A 23497-nucleotide genomic window follows, 5' to 3' on the forward strand; every position below is an offset into this window, starting at 1 on the left:
TAACTCCTAACTCCTAACTCTTTGTCAATATGCACTCTAATGCACTGGCTTCTGTTTAAATGCCCTGGGGGATATAATTGGACTAAGCCCTTAGCAAGAATGGGATCTAAACTGCATCTCCTTTAGAGCCTCCTAGACCAATGGATTCATTCCACACCAGATGACAAGATTTCTAGGTGAGACTTTCAAACAACAATAACCGTTGAAATATATTCAATGAACTCGTATCTCGGTCAGCTTCAGGAACCTAAGGCAGGATTCATATGCAAACAAATCTGTGGATCTCTTCTGAAACTCCAATTTCATCTCCACCAGACAGCTCTCCTGTCTTCACAATGTGTAATTCCTTGAGGGTCACAAAGATAAACAATGAGATCTCTAGCCATCATCTGCTATGTCCACACATCCAGATGGAGACGAATAGCTGCTTTCCTCCACCCAATCAGTTCTGTTCTTGTTTTCTCCTTCAATTTCAAGTTCAGAATGTTCAGATACCTTGTCATCTTGTAAGAGAACAATCTTGTGAATTCTCAGGGAAGAATTGGTACAAGCTGGGTTCTCAGAGACCCCTAATTCCAAAGAAGTGTTCTGAGAAAGCTATTTTCTAAACCTTTCCCACAGTCTGCATTCAATTGAACCAGGCACATACAACATGCAAACCCCTTAAGGAATTTACAAATGGGATATACAGGCAAGTAAACAAGCAATGATGATATGGAGAGCTACGTACTGAGACGGAAGAAGTTCCGGGCACAGTGGGAACGTAGTGGGGTAGCCGCTAATCCAGTCTTAAGGGGAGCGGGTAGTGAAGGTGAAGAAAGTCTTCCTGGAAGAAGTAATGTCTAGACAGACAGGAAGTTCATCCATCAGTAGGAGTTAAATAGATAAGAAGACAGGGTGAAGAACATCCTAGGGAGAGGAAGAATTTGTGCAAAGGTCTGGTAGCATCTGAGTTCAAGGCCTTTTGGAGGACAGTGCCAGAATGTAGAGGTCCAGAAGGAAGGTGGTGAGAGATGGTGTAGGAGTCCTGGGTGAAAACCAGGCCACAAGGGATCTTGCAATGCTCCCTAAGGAATGTGGATTCTATCCTGGCGACCACTGGGTGAAACTGATTTGTGCTTTAGGAAAATCAAAGAAGCTGCAGAGAGGAGAGGGTCTGGGGGAGCCCCACTGGGAGCAGGGTGACCAATTAGGGAGCATCAGATGTGTCCAGTCCTCGCCTCCTCAGGTGTTGTCTCTCCTGAGACGTCTAAGGACACAGGCGCAGACATAGAACTTTAAGACGATAGAAAAAGAGGCAAAGGTGTGTCCTTCCCAAGTGAGCGCACCAAAAGAGAGTCATTTTGGACCTGAAAGTCTGCCTTAAGTGATGAGGATGACATCACTAATGGATATGATGCTAGTATCAAGTAAAAACAATATTTCTAAGCTTAAATGTCACATAATATGTAGCAAAATTTAACAGACACTGTGGTTCTTCAGACCATCTCCAAAGTTTGGATTTCAATCACCTCATCCAAGAGTTTCATTGGAAAAACGGACATGATGAGAAAGAAAGGACGGTATTGCTTCACCAATAGATTTTATTAGCGATAAGATTCAATGGTCACATGTCAGCAGGCTTCTAACATGGGGTGAGAGTGAGTAGAACGTCTTCCCTCACGGTGTCATGACTACAGAAGTTGAACCTGTGGAGAGAAAATCCAGAAGTCAACTCTTTCTGGTACACAGGATGGCCTCTGCTCTCCCCTCCATTTGAGTGAGGAGCACACTTGTGCCAGAGACTAGACATTGGCGGAGGGAAGACATCTTCTATTTAAAGGACAGGCCTCTCCTTTTCAATTTTGTTTCCTGGCTGTGCAATAGCAGGGAGAGGAGGTGTCAGTGGACACCTCAAAGGACAGGGAAGGATCATTTGTCACACCCTAAAAGCACCTATTAAACACTTGGCAGACTGTCAATCAACACAACTGAGGAAGAGTAAGGTCGGCAGCATGACCAGAAATCAGCTAGAGTAAAAATCCTGAGCTCCTGGTGTTACACTGGCTAGGGATTCTTATTTTAATTCAATAATTGAACTGAAATGACTAATTGTACTCATTAAGACTGAACGATACTTAGGATGCTTTGGGGCTCATTTTCTTTAATAACATATGTAAGCATATGTAAAATTCCTGGCACGTAAAAATGCTCTTTTCTCTTCATCTTCATTTCCTTCCCTGTGGTCTGATGGCTGGCAGACTCACAGATGGCAAACTAAAGGTCAAAAACCAATACTGCTAAGGGACACAGGAAATGAAGGGCACACATTATCTATATATGACTAGAAGTGAACTGAATCTGTTTTGTGGAGTCATATTTCCTGCATAGGAATTCTGACACTAACCTTTCATTCAATTATCTGTAAAATGGGCATAATAATAGTACCTACCTCCCATCACCACAGTCAAGGGAATAAACACATCTATCACCCCCCAAATTTTCCTTTTGCTCTTTGTAAGCGTTTCTTCCTATCCCTTTTCACCTTCCTTCCCCACAGGTAATGACTAATCTGCTGTCACTACAGACTAGTTTGAATTGTATAGAATTTTATATGACTGGAATCAAAGATGTATGCACTCTTTTGTCTAACTTCTATCATTCAGGATAATTTTGTTCAGTATAATTATTTTGAGATTCATGCATGCTGTTGCATTCTTTTTCATTGCTGAGTAGTATTTCATTGTGTGGCTAGCCCATGATTTGTTGACCCATTCTCCTGTTCGTGGGTGTTGGGTTATTTCCAGTTTTTACTATTGCAATGAAAGCTGCTATGACTATTCATATACAAATCTTCGTATAAACACATGCTTTCTTTTCCCTTGGGTAAATACCTAAGGGGAATGGCTGAATTGTGGCAGATGTATGTTTGGCTCTTTAAGAAACTGCTAAACTATTTTCCAAAATGGTTGCATCATTTTATATTCCCATCCAAAGTGTATGAGAGTTTAAGATTCTTCACATCCTTCCTGATACTTGGTGTTGCCAATCTTTTCAATTGTAGCCATTTAAATAAGTTTATGGTAGTAGCTCATTGTGGTTTTAATTTGCATTTCCCTAATAACTAATGGTATACTTCTTTCTGTCCTTTCACTTTTAATCTATGGGTATTTTTATATTTAAAGCGCATTTCATGTGGGCAGCATACAATTGGGTGTTGATTTTCTAAAATTTAATTCAACAATCTGTCTTCTAATTATTGTATTTAGACCATTTTTATTTAATACAGTTATTAATATGGTTAGGTTTAAGTCTATTACTTTGCTATTTGTTCCCTATATCTTTTGTCTTTTTTCCCTCTTTTTATGCCTTATTATTATTATTTTTTAATTCCATCTTATCTCCTTTGTGGGCTTATTAGCTATAGTTCTTTGTTTTATTATTTTAGTAGTTGCTTTAGAATTTATACCATATATTTTTAATTTATCACATTTTACCTTCAAGTGACATTATAGCAATTACACATAGAGTATAAATACATCACAATAGTATATTTCCATTTCTTTCCTTCTACCCTTTATGGCATTGTTATCATATATTTTACTTATAGGTGTGTTATCACCCCCTGAATATTGCCATCACCTTAAAATAGTCAATTATTATTAAAGATTATTAAAGACCTTGTGTATTTTCCAATGTAGTTACTATTTGTTAGGCTCTTAATTTCTTTCTGTAGATTCTTTTCCAACTGGTATTTTTCCTCTCCCTAAAAACCTTCTTTTAACATTTCTCATTATGTTGCCCTGCTGGTGATAAATGCTTTCAGCTTTGGTATGTCTGAAAAGTCTTTGTTTAATCTTCACCTTTGAAAGATATTTTGTGAGTATAGAATTCTAGGTTAACAATTTTTTCCTTTCAGTACTTTAAAGATGTTGTTTCATTGTCTTTTCACTTGTATCGTTTCTGATGAGAAATTTGCTGTAATTATTATCTTTATTCCTCTACATGTAATGTGTGTTTTTTTCCTCTGGCTGCTTTTAAGATTTTCTCTTTATAACCAGTTTTCAGCAATTTGGTTTTGATGTGTGTTGGTTAGTTTTCTTCATGTTTCTTGTTATATTGCTTGGATCTGCTGGTTTATAGTTTTTAAGTTTGAAAATTTTGGAGCCATTATTTCCTCAAATATATTTTCTCTCTCGCCTCCTTTGGGGTTTTCAATGAGAAGTATAATATATTTCTTGAAGTTATTTCACTGCTCACTGGTGTTCTTTTCATTTTTAAAATTCTTTTTTCTTTCTCTGTTTTTCATTTAGGATATTTTCGATTATATCTTCAAGTTCACTAATCTTTTCTTCTGCAATGTCTAATCTATTAATTGCATCCAGTGTACTTTTTAATTTCAAATATTATAGTTCTCACCTCTAGAAATTCAATTTGGGGCTTTATCCCATATATTCCATGCCTCTACTGACGTTCTGAACAAGTGGAATTCAAGTTTAAGAACTGTTTTAATGTCTGTGTCTGCTATTATAACATTTGTATCAGTTCTGGTTTGGTTTTAATTCGTTGATTATTCTCTTCATCATATGTTGTATTGTCCATGTATTTTTTTGTATACCCAAGAAACTTTTATTTAATGTCATATATTGTGGATTTTAGCCTGTTTGCTGCTGGATAATTTTGTATTCCTATAAACTTTCTTGAGCTCTGTTCTGGGTTGCGGTTAAGTTATCTGGAAACAGTTAGAAACTTCCAGGTCTTACTCAATCTAGGATAATTATTTCCCAATACTGAGGGAAGACCTTCCTAAATATTCTACCCAATCTTTCTTCACTTCTGGGCTTTTCCAGTTTGGCTAGTGGAAACAGGTAATATTCCCAGCCCTGCAAGAGTACTGGGCACTGTTCTCTCTCATCTTCCAGGTGGGTATTTCACTGGTCTTGGCTAGTTTCCTCACACATGTGTGCTGACATGTGATCAGTACTCTGCTGAATATTCAAGGGAACTTTCCAGATTTGTGAGATGCTCTCTCAAGATCTTGCCTCCCTGGTACTCTGCCCTGTGAAATCTAATTGCCTTGGATTCTTAGTTCTGTCTCCTCAACGCAGGAAGTCCATTGGGCTCTGCCTGAATTTTTCCTCCTTGTGTAACACCCTGTAAATGCTCTTCAGGCAGTAAGCTGAGACAATTGTAAAAATTGTCTTATTTGTTTCTTGTCTCTCAGGGGTCACTTGCCTCTGTTGTCTGATGTTCAGTGTCTTGAAATTGTTATTTTAGTATGTTGTCTGAATTTTTGGTTGTTTCAGTTGGGAAGGTAAATCCAGTCACTGTTACTTCATCTTTGCCAAAAGCAAAAGTCTCCTCATTGGGCTTTTATGAGGACTGAACAACATGAGGACAGGAGAAGCATAGCATGGCACTGGGCCTCAGAATTTGGCTTTATATTCAAAACCCTGGACTAATATTGATATTGTTACAATTATCACCATCACCATCATCTCACTTTCTCTAGTTTTTCGCCAGGGTAAGAATCTTTTGCCTCACACACACTTCAGTCTTGGTTAGAACCAAGGCTGACCTTTGTCTTCACTAAGACGGCCAGGGATACAGAACCGCTCATTTGTATTCCTTGATAAATTAAGTATTTTCCCAATGATTTAAGTGGCAATTTGCTGAACCCAGGAATTCTGGGGAAGATACACATATTGAGCACACACATAGCACAAAGCTCAGCTGCTACATGAAATCATTCTTTTCACCTTCGATCATGAAACCTGATTCTGATCGTCACACTTAACTTGTATTAGGTAACACAACACTCATCTACAAATCTATCAAAGTTGTTTTCCTAAAGTTCTATACTTTCTCCCAAAGAAACGAAAGGTATTAGGAAGTAGCTGTGGCTGGGACGTAGGGGAACCACGGAGGAGATTTAACTTAAAAGTAAACTATCAGTGGGACTAGAACTATTCATCTCTCTGGATTTGTTTTACTTACACTTTTCCATCATTTCTTTCCACTGTGATCTGGGATGCTCCCACTCTGGGTAGAGTTGGGTTGATCACGTTGTTGTACCAAACAAACTTGACCTTCTCCAACTCTCCAACATCCACATTGGAGTCAATTTCATTGGAATGAATACTGTCTGGTTTGAGAGAACCCCTGGGGAGTGGAGCAGTTATTAAAAACACATGTGAGCATATATAAATATACCTATAGATGTACACATATTTGTTTCTGCAACCAGCTTGTGATGCGTCTGTAGTAAGACGACTGATAGTACATTTGTCATTCTAACGTACTAAATAAATGCAGACATGCATTCTAAGTCCGTGGGAGTTCATTTGCCGTCAATAACTCGTATTATTTGAAAGTCATTCTTACTTTAATCAAACCTCAAACATGATTTGGTCACAGTCCTCCCACAATTTAATAAAGGGTGACATTATTATACCATCTTTTCCCAGTTGTTTTGTGGACAGAGTAATTATTTCACTGCTTATAAATCAGATGGCACGCACCAAAGTAAACATCAGGGGGTTTCTCAGGAATAGCAGAGAAAAAAAAATTAGAAATAAATTCTGAAATGTATCAAGGTGCAAGGGTGAAATAAATCTCTTCCTTTTAATGATATGTGGCAGTACTCCACGCTTACAGAGTAATGAATCAACTCTGATGTCCATAGCATACATTATATATGCAAAGTATTCCAACATTTAAGAAAATTAGAGTTATATTTTACTCACTTGAAAATTTCATACTGCTTAGAGTTTCCTTTACTTCCAAACAAAGAAACCAGCACATGTCCTCGAACCTTCTTTCCAGACAGAGTAACAGTTACTTTGTACCTCCAACCTGCATGGGGGGAAAATTTGTGAAATGTTAGCTTGTAGAGAAGATACACTGAAAACAGGCTAACTTGGCTCCCGCTACGGTTGAATTTTAAATAATTTATATATAATATTGGTAGTTCTTTTAATCAAATAATCATCGACATTCCTTTATCTAAATATTCAGAGGGTAGACATTGGGGGAGGGGAAGAGCACAGAATTTTCCCAAAGTCACTAGATTTCAAATCAAGAGAAAAAGTAATATATTTTTCTTTCAATTTTTTTTACCCTAACAATTTATTCTTCAATGTTAAAAGAACTTTATGTTAAAACATAGTGGAAAAATAGTAGAGTGTAACATTTTCATCAGTTTACATCATTTTCATAGATCATCACGTTTTAGATTACTGTCATCTTTTTGGCTACATAGCCTAAATTTATTTGAAAAATTCTACAATTCAACTTTCCATTGACATTGGAAATGTATTAATTGATAATAACCAATTTATGATACTAGTCAATAGTAAACTACCAGTTTTTGCCATGTTGAGCTAGCCTGAGATATTGGGGAGGAGATAAAATTTGGCTTTAGTTTTACAACGCAGTTAACCCCACTGGTGCCCAAACAAGTGGTTTTCTTCTTCTATTACCTAGAAAAGAAACTTGGAATCTGTCCCCATGCTTTGCCATAAATATTTCTTGAATCTGTCAACTTCTTTTCATTCCCACAACCTCTGCCAGCTCTCTCCGGGATTACTTTTCTGCTTGTACAAAATCTCAGTATTTTTCTCAGCGAAAATTTTGAGTGAATCTGAAGAGGCTGGAGCAGAAACAGCCTCTTCAATTCAGCACCAGAATCAAATGCAAAGAAAGTGAGTTTTGTATCACTGAGTGTTCAGGCTGCAAACTCTGTTCTGCCACCCAAATTAGCTGAGTATGGCATTTGAGTATTTTTCCACTCTGAGGAGGGGCACTTAAAACTTTTGTACAGAAAAACAATTTCACTGGACATGATAAAATCCATAGCATTAAGACTAGAAGGTAAATCAAATAGATACTTACGGGCAAAACTGCTGGCATCACCAGTGTTTAGATAAAATGTCTGGCTTTCTCCCTTTGTTTTCCCAGAAAATCTGTCAGCATAATGACCCATCTGTGGGCAGCCTTCACTTGGACAGGGGAAGCACTTGTTCTAGGGAATAGAAACAAATGATGAGGGAGGATGTTCTATCTTTTAATAGTGCGTCTATCATATTTTTCCCACATGTTGTTGGAACTCAAATACAGAGGGTGCCAAAAAAATGGATACACATTTTAAGAAAGGAAAAAACTGTATTAAAACTGTAATACAATGACTGACGCTAGCCTTCATTTGATGAACGGCATTTTTTGAGCGTGTAGCATACTACACATTGCTACCGTAATTCAGTTCAACTTTAAAAAGGAATACATAGGTAACATCTCTTAAAAGGTGTACATTTTTGGGGGGGTACCATCGATATTCTAAAGCCAATTGTGTTCTGATGGTAAATGAGGACAGTGTCTCAGCAAAGGTTAAAAATGCATCTCATTATTTACAATGATAAATCAGCAATTTTGCTGTTAAATAAACAATACTAACAAAAATATTGTAAAAATCGCCCCAAAGAGAATTTATATATATATATATATATATATATATATATATATATACACACATATATATATATATATATATGTATGTGTATATATCTCTCTATATATCTATATCTATCTATCTATCTATCTATCTATCTATCTATCTATCTATCTATCTATATTTATATACATGTTTTAATCTTTTCTTTTTTGCCCCAGTTACCCCAAGACATCCATCTGCCTGCAGATGGTGAGAGTTTATTTTGGAAAGGTTGCAAGAGCAGAGCAGGTGATAATCAGCTTTTGATATGCGAAGTAGGACCCCATAGGCGACCAATAGGCTCAAAAGTCAGGTTTTCCTTAATTCCTTTAGCTCCCACATAGAACACATCAATGTGTGAAGAATTCAGATCTCAGAATTTTCTCAGTGTGGAGAGAAAATGCCTCAATTGGTTGTTAAGGCTTGGCTATGAGGTTGGGGTCTAGAAAAGATGGACCTCATATAGGAAAATCCTCTCTTTCAGGCCAAGGAACTGTGGGAAGAAGAGAGAGAAAGGGAGGAACAGAGTGGGACAGTGGACTCTGAGCCCTGCAGATGAATTGCCGCTATGGAAGGGGATCACATTGCTCCACAGTAGAGCGAGTAGTGGACTCCTGAATCTAGTAAAAGGTAAGGGGAGACTGAGCAGTGAGGAAGAATGGCCAAAGCTTTGAGGGCATTGTCTGAGTCAGAAGAGTAGACACGCCCACAATTCATCAGCAGTCACTGCCCTGGGCCCAGCAATACTGCGGACCCACAAGTTCTCTCCTCTGCCCGACACACGCTGACCACCACCACCATCACCTTGCCCAACACCAGCTTGGAAAGAAGGGCTGCAAAATCTGCAAGACTGAGAATTTTTTTCTTACAAAAGTGTCTGAGCATCACCTAAAAGGGCTGTTTATATTATTAAGTTCAGACGAAATTATAATTGAATGGAAGCTAAAGCTTCTTTGTTTTCCCCATTACCTAGAGAACAGGGATTTGGAGAGAAGGTAAAAATAAAGCTAGACCAGAGAAAAGAGGGGGCTGTTCTGGGTGTATACACAAGCTGCACTGTCAATAAAATATGCACTCCCCCCCGCAAACACACACACAGTTGCTGAATGCTAGTTATTATATTTTACGTCTGGGCTAAACAATTAAAACATGTCATCTTATTAAATCCTCCCACCAAATCTATGGAGTTTACTATTATTATTTACATTTAGAAATGAAGAAACTGTCTTAGAGAAGCTAAGCATTTTGCCCCCGATCTTTTAGCAATTTAAAGGTGAAACCAGGATTCAGATTCTCTCTCTTCATCACTAATGTATATTTCCTGGGTAATTATGACTTCGCTTGGTACATTACTTGAAATTTTACTTATTAAATGACATAGGTTATATGTTTTAATTTGAAAAAAATTATAGTGCAAGGGAAAACAGTTTAAAAAAATAGATATGTCATTTGAGAGCACAGTTAAAGACCCTAACCTAGATTGGATCTTTAGACCTAGCGAGAAGACCAAACAAGATGAAAACTCAAACAAAACAAAAATCTGGGCGATTATGAGACTGCACAGAAATATCCACATGCCCATCATGATATAGTTTTATAAGATCAGCATGTAAGACAAGTTTTCCATGTTTATCAGCATCCTGTAGCCATAGCTCAGATGTCCATGGATTGCTTTCTTTTTTTACTTAGAATGATTTCCAAAACAAATTTGAACATTTACTTGATACATATAGAAGTGATAGAGAGCAAGGCAGACATGGAACATTTCAATGGACGAGCCCATTTCTCTAAAGTTCTCCAATACCTTATCATGATTAAAATAAATCTGTATGATTAAAAGTAAAAGCAATGTGGCAGTCATATGGTAACATTCACTAAATGGGTGACAGTGAGCCCTATCGGTCATGAGAGATGATGGTCACAAAATCCTTCAGATGCAACACAGAGTCTACTCACGGCGGTGAAGTCGCTGTAAGAGTCACAGGGGAACCCAGCAAAGCCCTCGGGGCTGAGGATACTGTCAGAGTAATACTTGTAGCTTCGTAAGTGGTTGCAGGCCACGAAGTCACGAGAGCCTTTGAAAGCAGACATGATTCCACGTCAGTGACGGATTTCATTTTTCCAGGTTAATGTCACAATCAGCATATAATTGTTGAGTAGATTTCTCTAATTGGTGTGAACTCATGGCAGTCACAGAACAAATCATTTGTGACGTGTACTTATGATTCGTGATGAAAGCAGAAGTTAAATACTATTTAAGATTATAATAATTATGCCAAAGTTAATGGCAAAATAACCTTTTTTTTGAAATGGAAAAAATAATTTTAGAAGGAAAAGATTGGTCCATATAGATATAAGTATAATTTACTAATGCATTCCCTGAATTAGATCCTTGGAAAGTTGACTACAAATATATTTTCTTTCCTACAGTCTTCTTATGCCCACTTTCCCCAATGAAAAGCCTGTATCTTGGGGGTACAATTAAAAGTCCTTGTTTATAGCTAATGTGAGACCTGTACAATACCAAAATATTTAGCAAATGTAGCAAAACAAAACACGAATTTTCCCCCAAGAAAAGCCTCTTCATGCACATAATGTTTTACCTTCCCAGATCCCATCTATGTCAACAATCTGAGAGAGAATGTTCTTCTGACATCCAGGCATGTCTTTTCCTCCATTGGGAAAGAAATCCAGGTGTCCCACAGTTTGGCTCATTCCAAACCCTGAGAAATTTTAAAATATGGGAAAGTTCATGTTATTGTATAGACTCAAAACACTCTAATGTATAGACTCAAAAAACACTCCAGGAGGATGAATTGAGGAACTCACCCATGTTGGGGATTACGGGGGCAGCATCTGTGTGAATTACATCCACAAATAGGGCATCACTGGGGTCCAGTCGGACTAATTCAGGTGTTCCCTCAAAGCAAGGCTCAGCTGGGTCCAACCCTAAACAGGAAGTGCCATGTTAGTGTCTATCAGTGTAAACGCATGTTCCCCTTTCTTCATTAGTGATAGACCCAAGTGCCAGCATTGGCGGTCGTCACGGTATTATGCCTAGAGAGATAAACTGGTTCTTCCCAACCTTACCATTTGCGGAAAGGGTAATCTGTGTCTAATTTACTATTTGCATTAAAGCGAATTTTCCTCAAACCATGGAATTTTGCTCTCCTTATGGATGCTTAGTCACTGGGACAATACTCTTCACTTGCAGCAGTTACATGGAAAGACACAGACTCTGGGAGACGCTGCACTGCTGAAAGCTGTTCAGGCTAAAAGAGCCCCCACTGTACTGTTAACTCACATGAGGGCAAGGACCTTGACTTTCACAGTCACCACAGCTTCACACAGTTAGCCTGACAGAGTGGGTTCTTGTAAACATTAACGGCCTATGGGAAAGAACCGTCTCTCCAGCACTTTAGCAACAGACATGCCAGGGACCTCCACCAACCCAAAGGTAACCAACTTATCTAAAGTATTAAAAAGAAAATCTGGAGGTCAGAGTGGGAAGATGGGAGAGGAAAGCGGCCGTTCCCTGAACTAGTCATTGCTCAGATCCAGGAGAGCAAAGTCTTTCTTATAAAGTTACAGGGTTGTTTGAGGACCTGGGTATTCCATGTGTGAACTCCATTCGCCAAATGCACCCAGTCTGAGATTTGTAAAATAATATATTTTATCTAATTAGCAGCCTGCAAAACTGGCAGCTGCAGGGAAGCCTGACCTCCTGCCCCCGATGACTGTGGTTAAGGCGAATTGGGCTAGCTAGCAACTGCAATTGAAGCAGAATATAATTAATTACACATTGTTGAGCTCTTTGGGTTTAATTCTATTTATTATTTATTCTATTGTTGCTGCTATTTAGCCTATCCACAAAACTTGTCTTTTGTGAATGCTTGAAAAAGGGAAAATAGATATGCATAAGACTTCCAGATGTTCTTAATTCACCTGTTAGTCACATGTAATATTTATAGGTTAAGCAGGGCTCCATAGGCTGTCAATCAAGATCAATAAACAATTCACAAGGCCTCAGGACACACTCATGTCTGATCATGTGGCCCAATTCAGAAAATGTGAAAACCTGTCTCTTGAGGTAAAAAGCAGGGCTGCACCACGCTTCCATCCATGTAGGCGACATTTAGTCTAATTTTGCAGCTTTCACTGTTCTGACCAACCTGTGATCCGTCCAACGGTCCCATTGGTTCTCCGTCCTGCCTCCCCAGCAGCGTGGGAACCCAGGCTATGGCCAATGATGTGGACGTTGGAAGGTGAGTACCCAAATTCCGACTGTTAGAAAGAAAACGTCTTCAGAATGTTTTCAAATACTGCAAGATTCAAAACGGGTGCAGAAGGGGCACCTCTGAAAACCTGAGTTTTAAGAACACATACTCCCCCGCTTCAAAGCCATGGACCTTCATAAATTTCTTTTCCAGTTATTATGGAAAATGGGGGTGGGTTTAACATTTAAACTGGTGGGAGGAGGGCTCTCTTTTGTTGTTTTGCTACGTGGAGAAAACCTTTGATGGCTATGAGGAATTGTTACCCAGAGGTGGTGAAGCAAGCATTTGGATTAGAAAATAATAATAATTAAATTTCTGCTATTTAATGATAATGAAAACAACCACTTAAGCACATTCAAATTTAACGTTTTCTTTGTTTTCAGTTAATTTATCAGGTTAGCTTACTATCATTGTGCTTCTCTGAAAAAAAAATACCCAACCCAAAACTAGTTTAATCTTGAGGTTGACATTATCAAATCAACTTGGTTTAATAATTGATGAAATTAAAGGAAATACTGGGGGGAACACAGTAGAAACAAACTACCTTGAATAATAGGTAGATTGGCTTGAATAATAGTAGGGAGGCTTAAATAATACATTTTTTAAAAGCTAGTTTATTGATCCTAATAAGCATATTGGTGATGCCCAAATCTAGATTTTTTTTTTCCCCCCACTTTATTCAACTAAGGGAAAAGCCAAATCTCAGTAGGGAAATGTCTTTTGCAATTACCATGCCTACAGCATTTATTATTGGTTTATGGAAGAGAATCCAGAGTTCAATGTACATAGGCATCTACATAACCCACAGGTGATACAAAGTTACCTGAAGAACTTCAATAAAATACGCCACTTCTGCCCCCACAATCCGGATGTTCTGTGAGGCCTGGGTGTAGCCGGTTCGGGAGCCACTTTTCCAGTCTACACAGATGCAGTTCACACTTTCTACCTGAAACAGGTTCTGGTGGGAGAGACACAATAAAAAGGTAAATGATTCAGAATCTTTACTAATTCCTGACTAACACATTTGAGGACTAGAATAAATTCCTCCCTGGACTTACATAATATCATGCTTGCTTTTGACCCCAAAGCAATGAACAAAACTTCTGGTCTGTTATGGATATAGTATCCCTTTTAAAGTTTAACACTGGCTCCCAACTGGAGGTCTGGCCATAATGGGAACTGGATTCTTGGGATTTTTTTACTGCAACAGTTGCATAGACACTTGTTTCAGGGAAAAATGTTTAAAATGGTACAATGGGTTGTCTCATTAGAGCATCATAATGTCATAAGACTACATTATCTCTTACTAGAATGCACCCCAGGACGTTGTCTCCTCATTCACTGCTGTATCCTTAGTGCCTCGAACAGTTTCTGGCACATAGTAGATGCTCAATAAATATTTATTGAATGAATAAGTAAATGAATAAATGAAAGGCTATGTTAGGACCCCCTTAAATAAATACACTGAAGGTAAACGTGTAAGCCTTTCCATGATGGGAAAACTAATCAAAGATTTGGGATAAACATGTTTTATTGTATATTACTGAAGAATTATTTCACAGGTAAGCATAACCTACCAGGTAGCTACTGGAAGCCTTGTTTGATGGGGGTCCATGATAGTTTCATGAATGTTAGGTCTGGCAGGAATTCTGTTTGTTTGCCTGTGTGTTTATACATATCCTCACCTTTTTTCCAAGAAGAATTAGAGAAGAACGAAACCATCCACAACTCCTTCATTTTATAGATAGAAAAATCCCAAGAGGGGTATTAATGTCATGGTTAGTGCAGGATGGTCAGAACTGAAATCTAGGACCTTTAACTTTTTAGTTTAATCTACTTTTCTCCATCAGAGTGCAATGATGTCAAACCAAACCGAATGCAAGAAAAATACATCTGCTTTTGTGATCTCAGAAATAAATGATATACGTTTCTAAAACTCTACCTTCCTTTTGAGCTGAGAATCACTTATTTTTTCTTCACTGTGAAATCTATTATTATCCTCCCCTCCCAATAATCATCATCTTTAAGTAATTTTAAAACACAAATCATGGTTTTACTGATTATTTCTAAATTTGTGAAGTGAATTAGCCCGCTCATTTTAGCTGTCTTGAGGATCAACAGAAACCCTCTTGGCGCTGTCTCAAGTCAGCCTCTGGTTTGAGTCATAGACAGGTCTGAAATTCAACAGGTTTGTAAGAACCTTGGTCTTTTCTCTTTTTTCCCCTGAAGACGTGACTGCCACTTTGTGCTACAGCTGACCACAGAAGCTTGATAAATACAGGAATCAATGACAGTGTTCCTTGAGCAGTTACCGAGCCGTTACTAAGAAAATTTGTTCGATTTGATTTTCTGTCTTTTAATTCTTCATTATCACAGGGCACATAGCCAGAAGCAAATTAAAGGAAATAAGCTCACTACTGCTGAAACAGCAGAAGCTGGAAATGAAAACCTACACCACTTTCCTAGGTAGCGTTACCACAGGAGATCAAAGAGTAGCAAGTGAAAATTAAAGGAAAATCATTAGTTTGGGCAAAATGAGTTATCTCAGCTTTTTGTATAGAAATAAAAACCTATTGAAAAATTAAAAACTAATAAAAATGCAACTCATGTATTAGTGTGGCAACATCTATTGCTAAATTTTGAAATATCTCTGTATTTGTTATTGAATAACCGCTACCCACAGCTACCAAATGCCTGCCAACTTTGTTGCCCTGACTGTGCCAGGTGCCCTCCACCCCCTACCACCTCCTGGATCTCCCTTGGGACCCCAGGTACAGCAAGGTCAAAGGCCCCTCCAAGGTCACAGTGCCTGGTACTTGTCCTGATTGGTGGGGCCTATGTCTTCCCCATGGCTAATTATCACTCTGGAAACAATCTTCCCTTAAGAGATAACCACATCTTACCCTGCACATGTTGGCCAGCCAATTTTCTTCTCCCTTGTCTACGAATCCGTGAATAATAAAGCGGGTTTTTCTATCCGTTTTGAAATTGGAGGCCTCAATGGTTGATGCATCTGCAATGATTTCCTATTTAGGGGACAGAAGTGTTTAATGCCAAGTTTCTTATAGTATCTAATAGAATCATTTGTATGTCGAGGGAGGTGGTAGGTAGGAGAAGACTGCCCGGCTTGGGAGCTTTGTGAGTAAGCGTTCTCCCATTTCAACCAAGCGATTTGCTGTCCAGACTTCACAACATTTTTGCAGTTGTTCAACTCAGGCTAATACATCTGCTATAATATTGGTGGTAGGGGTCTTGCTCCTGCACAATGGAAGGGTTTCTGTGTTTGTGTGTGTAATATACATATATATATATATATATATATATATATATATATATATATATACACACACACACACATATATTTATGTTGGAAAAATATATACAATGGGAGATTATATATGTATAAATAATATATATATATTCCATATTTAGATTATTTATTAAATGGTACCATAGAGATAGGATAAGAATAATATCAAGTTAATGGACATTTTATAAACAAGTTACATAAAATAATACTTAAGCTCACGGTCCTCAAAATCTACCAAGATGTAAATTCCACTGTCTGATTTAGTCTCTTTAGGAGACTTGAAATTCAGTATCCTTATCACATAAAACAGATGGAGCCCAGCCCTGAAAGCAATAAGCACTCTTACTTGAAAGCCGTTTGGGTTCTCGTTAGTGTACAGGAGGAAGCGGGTGTTGACATCTTTTGGACCCCAGGGCAGTATTTTGAGCGGTCTTTCCACAATTCCTGCCCAGGGGACATCATCGCTGAAGCAGCCAAGTCGTTTGAAACAGATTTCTTTTCCTGCAAACACCCAGAAATGTTTCAAGGATATTACTTTAATCTGAATGCTCTTATTAATGGTCTTTGGCAAAATATGAGTTAAATTACATTTAGTGGCATATTTTCCTTCTCCACATACCCAGACATATTCCTATCTGCAAAACAGCTTCAATAGACAATGTCCAAGCTAAAGACGGCCGCTGTGCCTCATTTCTTGCACATGGGACCACCTCACTCCCCTTATGTCTGTCCACTCCTGTGCCGGATCCCGTTTAGCCTCTCAACGCAGGTGTCTTCCTTGAGTCCCTGGTGCCCAAGAAAGGAGAAGCCTTGTGTCCCCAGGCCTTGGGAGAGGGGGTGACTCTCTCAACTCCTTGTAGCCATCTTCTGGCTTTAGGCTTTGAGTAGAGAGCTTAAGATTCATGCCAATGCAATAACTTTGTTTCTCCACATGGCTGAGTATTTAGGTCTCTGACCTATGGTTGAGGGGCCTCCTGGATTCCTGTGATGAAGAAACTACTCACAAATGACCAAATAGAAAGTCCATGGTTTACCACAACTCTAGGCTTAAATGTTACCCCATAAAAGAACAACACAAAGGAAGGATTCTCGAGGGGGATAAAGTCTAGAGTAATAGTAAGAGCAGGCGCAATAGCTGTTGTAGGGGCTGCATTCTTGAAATCTTACTATGGGCCAGGTGCTGGGTAAGATGATTTTCATGACCTATCTTACCTAAGTCTCACAATGCTCCTATGACAGGAGTGGCAGAATGTGTCCATTTCTCAGATGAAGATAGTGAAGCACAGAGAGGTTAAGAATTTTGCTCAGGGTAATACATTCATGGCTGGTGGAAATAGGATTCAAACCCCATACTTGACTCCAAGCTATGGTTGCTCAATTTAGCAAATACAAATACAAGTTATATTTGAGTTTCAGATAAACAATAAATTTTTTTTAAATTGTCAAACATTTGTTGTCCATCTGAAATTCAAATTTAACTGGGATCTTAGCTTTTTTTCTGACAACCTTAGCCCCAGTACTTGAGCTTTCAATCATTCACCTTTCTTGCTCTACTGCTTATCCTCTCGGTGGCTTGAATTCAGCTATCATAGCTCTTCTGGAAAGTACTGAGCAGTGATTCTCCCCGAGTACTACAGAAATACATTTACTTACCTACCACTGTTCCCAGCAGCAGCGAAAGGGTCCAGATTAGCATCATCTAAACAAAGTTAAAAATAGGATTGAGTCCCAGCGAAATACGTTTTTAAAAGATTGGCATAATGCAAGTTCTGTCAGACCTTTGGGGGAAAAAGGGTAAACACTAGTAAGTTAGGCTTGGAAACATGTTCCGGACTCACCGTGGCAGTTCCGGCAGGTTCCGCACACAACCAGAGGGAACGTAAACGTCCTTTTATAGGCAAACCTTATCTTTTGAGCAGTTCCATGGAAAAGTGACATGAAAAGAGAGGAGGTTCCAAGGATGTTTTTCTAATTTTAATCATAAATAAACCAAAATTGATAGAGTAGGTAAAGTTTTCCATTGTACTTAAGGGAAGATGAGAAAGGGGTAGCTATGAACAGGGCTTTTCCAATCTGATTATGCAATGCTCAGAATTACCATTGGTGAAGGTTCTAGTCTGCCCTCTTTTAAATGGACAATTACCCTGTGCAGGCCTGTGGATACGTGTGAAACTAAACTGTTTTCACTGATTTGATAGTCTTTCACAGTCCTGAAAACAAATACTAAAAGCTTATCAGCTCAGGCAGTTTTTGTATAACCTTACCTTACCCTGAAAAACAGTGAAATAGAGGCAATTCTTCAAGAGAATTCATTCCTTTTAGGAAAGCAGTTGATATTTTATTTTGATAGTCCATAAAACTACTTTATTTCTCAACAATATCATGGGAGAAAGAATAAATGAACTGACAAAAGGAATCGGGGGTACTTCTAAGAGCACAGAGATGACATCAGTGACCCCACCATCATATGAAATTATGAATAAGAGAGAAAAATAAAATTCAACTTAGAAAAAAATGGTTTGGGAAACATAATTTGAAAGAGAAGTATTTGATAGAACAGAACTGGGATATTTACAGTTGGTGATAGATTGCTTAAAATAAATTTTTAAAAGATTGTAATGGGATACCACAAATCTAAGAGACTGGAGCCATTTAACCTGACAGCATCACAGATATAGGTTGAATCATATGAAATTGCCACATTTATAGGTCAAAAATGGTCAAATAATTCAGTTCCCTGACAAAATTTACGAGTATGGAAAAAAGCAACACAATTATTTGTATATGAGGAAAGTTCAAGAAAATTGGGCAAGAGTAATGTTAAAATCAGGACAGAAGGCGCAGGAAGGAATTCTACGGACGGTGCATAGCAGGCTCTTAACACATCCCCGTTGAATCAATGAACAAACAAATGAGGGAATGAAAATGAAAAGCAATTTGTTTTGCATAATTGCTATAGTAACAACTGCCTACACAATCTCACAGTACAAAACTGTGATTTTTCTGAAGCCCTTTTTACTAAAAACAAGCAAACAAACAAACAAAAACTAGTGAGCCAATATTTACTCTTGGGTTTACTATGAAGTAAAACATATTCTGTGTGAATTACCAAATCATTTACACAAAACTTCTAAGTTGGCATTTTAGGTAGTACAAAATTTAATCCATAGTTAGGATGACCTTTCTTTAACATAGTCTTTAGAATTAGGACCAAAAGTAACCAAATCCTGAGGCAGAGGCTAGCGTCCATGGGGAATTATTTTATAAAGTAAAATAGGTTCAAATTTTAGAATGTTTTGGAAAGATTCAATGTCCCAAACTGTTATAAAAGCTAAGAAGGGAATTTTACATAATCAGTAGTCTATCAGGTCAGCTCTGGGTGAATGACTTCCCCTAAATTCAATCTCGCTGAACCCTTTAGCTGGGTTTTAAATTTTTGTGAACCATATTGTTTCATTCCTACCGCTAATGTGCTATCTAGGACTGTCTGTTTATAGAGTACATGGCAGAGATTACTGGCCTCTTCTTATAGGGAATAGAACTAGACCTTATTACCCAATTTCCCTCTCAGGGGGTGGACCACATGACCAGATTCTGGCCAATGAGATGTGAGTGCACAGAGGAGCACAAGTTCCAGTCTTGTTCATAAAAACCCACATATGATCCTCCACCTGCCTTCCCTTTCATGGCTTGATGCAGACAAGTACAGTGACCTTGAAGACCATATGTTGAAACTGGCAGAGCCACAAGATGGAAGGAGTCTGGGTTCTCTGCTATAGGAAAGCCACCCATCAATCGTGAAGACTCATTTTGAATTTTACATGAATAAGAGATAAATTCCTATTGTTTTAAGACACTGGTATTTCAGGATTATAGAATCTAGCATTCCCTTGACCAATAGAGATTATTTTATTATACAATGGTTTCTCCTACTTCCAAGAATAGTTCAAGTACCAAATATTGAGTCCTGGGCTATACATTTCATCACTAGATTTGGATGGTACTGATGTATAACATCAATAATTCAACAGTTTTTTTCCTAATTCTGGGTTTTACAAACCCCTTTTCTGCCACTTCTTGAATTATAAAAAGTAATTGCTCAGGTTTTCACTCCATTTTTGTAGAATTTAAATTTTAATGGGTGTTTTTCAGTTCAATCCTAATGGTGTCCCTTCTTTCACAAGCAATCAGAGGCCATATGATATCTTAGGATTTAATGAAAATCACCCAATGATGTCTGGGCCCCCAGATGCAACTTATGTGTGGCTGGAGCAGTTCAGTCTGCTGGATACAAAAGAAACTGTCAAATACCACAGGGAGGTGGGTTGGAGCGCCCACCAAACTCTGCTTCCCACCAGCCTTTGTTACTCCTCACATCTCAGGATTGCGGGCTAAACGGTGGGCACTGTAAAAGGTGATAGGCCCATGGCAGTCCTTCTTCAGGTATCCCATAGCCTCGAAAATGGACCGTCATTGCAAATTAATTCCTGGAGTCAGCAGAGCATTATATAACATTGACTCAGCTTTGACTCTGAAACCTTGGACATTTAAAAATAAAAATGCCAGACGGGGAAGTTTCTAATCCAGTAGCTATGTTTGCAGAGGGGTTAAATATTGACATAAGTTTAGGCTCTGATTCTGGCAACCTTGTGATACCAAACTCCAGACGAGGGAAAGAAAGGCCCTGGGACAGCTGTGTGGCCAGATAACCAGCATGTGAGCCCAACGAGGTCTCGTTTACTTAACCTTCAGAGAGTCTGGCCTGTCCTCCCTTATCCAGTTTAGTCTACTGCCAGGGCCAGCAGTGCGAGGGAGAACTGGGGATGCCAAACTGAGGGAGAACGTGCTCGCCTGGGGATGCCAAACTTTGCTGAAGGAGAAGACTGCAATGATCCAGGTTGTTGCTGCCACACACCTTCCAGAGCATCCATCCTGCCAAATGGGAGGGGGTTCAGTTCACCCCAACCAGGGATAGCAATTATAGTCAACTCTCCTCTGTTATGCATGAAGATGGTATACTTTGTGGAACAGAATAGCAAGCATACTTAATTTTATAGCATTAATTATTTAGTTGTACATACTTGCAAAGTTTTTACATTTAACCTTCCGTAGAACCTACAGAAGCTTTAGCTATTTTTCTTATGAAAACAGTGAGACTCAGAGAATTTAAGCAATCTGCCCAGGGTCAAACGGCTGGTAAGTAGTAGAGCTAATTCTGGGGAGCAAATTCTTTCCACTAGCCCCAGATAACTTGCATGTGTGAATACACAGTAGACCATATTTTCCCAGGCTGTTTGTCTAGAATTGATCTAAAAAATGGTCATGAATGAGTGGAGAAGGAGGTGTTAATATGTGTGTAAGATTGAATTATCTACTTTCCAAAACAAAGTTGCACCCATTTTTGGATAACCTATTTTATTTGTGCTTAGCTTCCGCACTACTAATGCAGCAAAATAGCAATTTTATCACATAGAAATACAACTTTTGTGACACTGAATATGATAGTCATTTCTTTCCTGGGCCATTATAGTAGTTTTCCGATTGCTTTTCTTGCCTTCAGATAGTCCCCTCTGTTGTCTGTCCTCTACACAGTGAGAGTTAGGTTTAAATTGCAGAACAACCATGTAATGAACCTTCTTAAAACCTCAGCCCCCTTCCCCTGCCCTGGGCTCTCTAGATCAGCACTGCTCAATAGAAACATGTTGTAATCCACATTAAGAGAAGGCAAAAAGAAATAGGTGAAATATATTTTTCGTAATTTACGTAATCTAAAACATTCAAAATATTATCACTCCAACATGTGGCATTAGCCACATTTCAAGTGATCAGTGGTCACTGCCTACTGCTTTGGGTAGCATGATTCTAGATCACATTTACTCTTCTCAACGTCACGAATAAGATTTAACAGATGTAGTTAGCTTCTCTGAGGTTTCTAACCTTGTTGTATAACAATTTGACCCATTTTCCAGCCACTCTGAACTTCTTTCAAGATATAAACTGTCATAGGGTTTGAATGGGATCCAACTATAGGGTACTTAAAAAATGGACTAACAACATTTTCTAGATGTCACTGAGCAGGAAGAGAGAGAAATAGGTTGAGAAGCAAAATTCAACAGACTCAGAGATCATAGCTGGGATACTGGGGGCTGTGACAAAAGGGGATAAAAGAGAGAGAGCAAGTGAAAGAAAAAGGGAAAAAAAGAAGGAAGGAAGGAAGGAAGGAAGGAAGGAAGGAAGGAAGGAAGGAAGGAAGAAAGGAAGGAAGGAAGAAAGGAAGGAAAAAAGGAAGGAAGGAAGGAAAGAAAGAAGGAAGAAAAGAAGGAAAGTTTAATGGTTTGGGGTTCATGGTTAAAAGACAGGGTTAGGTTTAGGGTTGAGGTAAGGTAAGGGTTTAAGATTTGAAACCCAATGATAAAGAAAAAATTCTTAAAGGCAAACAGGGGGCAAAAGGGCACATCATATACAGGGAAAACAAAGATAAGAATGACTGCAGACTTCTCAACAGAAACAAGTGTATAATGGCAAGTATCCATCAGCAGAGTATTACACATAGTAATTTCACTACCCTAAAAATCCTCTGTGCTCTGCCTGTTCATCCCTCTCCCTACTCCCAACACCTGGCAACCATTGATCTTTTTTCTGCCTCCGTAGTTGTTATCATGGGGACCGATAGAAGAAATGTTTCAAGTAGGTGAGATGATCAAAAGCCTCATAGGTAAAGAATCAGAACTGACCATTGGAATGGAGAACATGAGTAAATACAGCAATTTGGCTAGGTAGAGGCTCATCTAAGAGAGATTTCGATTGTTACGATTTGCCATCTGTCCTTCAACACTCAGTCAGGGACAGGGAGCATTTGATTGACCACCAGCTGGTTTCTGAGACTCAGAATTCAGTGCTACCATTTATAGCTTGAGAACCATACCCTTCCTTACTGCAAACCCAGTCCTTGCCTATCCCAGTGCATCTTAATAATCATTATATGAATACTTATGCAAAAATGTGTAAAGCACTCTTTGTGCCACATGTGCCAGAAACTAATTCCTACCCTGTATATCCAACTGTAGTTGTGAAATGTGTCTCTAGCGTGCTCAGAATAATAATTTCACATAGTATGCCATTGCAACGATGCAACATTCAACAATGTCATCTGATAAGTGAATTTGTCTGATAGCCCATTATTTGTTTTCTCTCCAAAAATAATATGTATCATTATCGTTGTGGCTGATGGTTGGTTTTATAGGCTCCTCTGTGATAGTAGATTTGCAACTGCTTTCATTAGAAGAAATGCAATTTAAATAATGCCTGTATAGTCTTGAGTTGATTTGTCTTTTTGGTGGCCAATACGGGAACTTATGAAAAAATGACTGGCATCTCTGGTGCTTTGATAATTGGCCAAACCCACCACTTTGCAGCCGCAGCACAAATGTGTCAGCACAGCAG

General features: G+C 38.6%; 1 protein-coding gene across 1 annotated transcript; it reads right to left on the reverse strand.

Moving 5' to 3' along the window:
- Window positions 1-1565: 1565 nt before the first annotated feature.
- Window positions 1566-18000, reverse strand: PNLIP (pancreatic lipase). The gene is made up of 13 exons (XM_019725151.3): window positions 17893-18000; window positions 17708-17753; window positions 16401-16555; window positions 15648-15770; window positions 13568-13702; window positions 12640-12751; window positions 11297-11416; window positions 11071-11190; window positions 10424-10542; window positions 7873-8002; window positions 6726-6834; window positions 5977-6141; window positions 1566-1688 (listed from the first exon to the last, which is right to left on the reverse strand). Exons 2-13 carry the CDS (start codon window positions 17751-17753, stop codon window positions 1625-1627), a joined length of 1398 nt encoding a protein of 465 aa, XP_019580710.3. The 5' UTR covers window positions 17893-18000; the 3' UTR covers window positions 1566-1624.
- Between the last annotated feature and the right edge of the window lie 5497 nt (window positions 18001-23497).

Source organism: Rhinolophus sinicus, chromosome 15 (genome assembly GCF_057876585.1).
Source record: "Rhinolophus sinicus isolate RSI-liver-muscle chromosome 15, RSI-T2T, whole genome shotgun sequence".
Classification (NCBI taxonomy): domain Eukaryota; kingdom Metazoa; phylum Chordata; class Mammalia; order Chiroptera; family Rhinolophidae; genus Rhinolophus; species Rhinolophus sinicus.

Bases quoted from the DNA above. Each gene is read 5' to 3' on its own strand.
- PNLIP (XM_019725151.3), bottom strand. From the start codon at position 17,753: ATGATGCTAATCTGGACCCTTTCGCTGCTGCTGGGAACAGTGGTAG. The intron at 11,191-11,296 runs GTGAGTTCCTCA...AAAATTTCTCAG, and splicing joins CCCCGTAATCCCCAACATGG to GGTTTGGAATGAGCCAAACT. The intron at 1,689-5,976 runs GTAAGTAAAACA...TTCTCTCCACAG, and splicing joins GAAAGAAATGATGGAAAAGT to GTTCAACTTCTGTAGTCATG.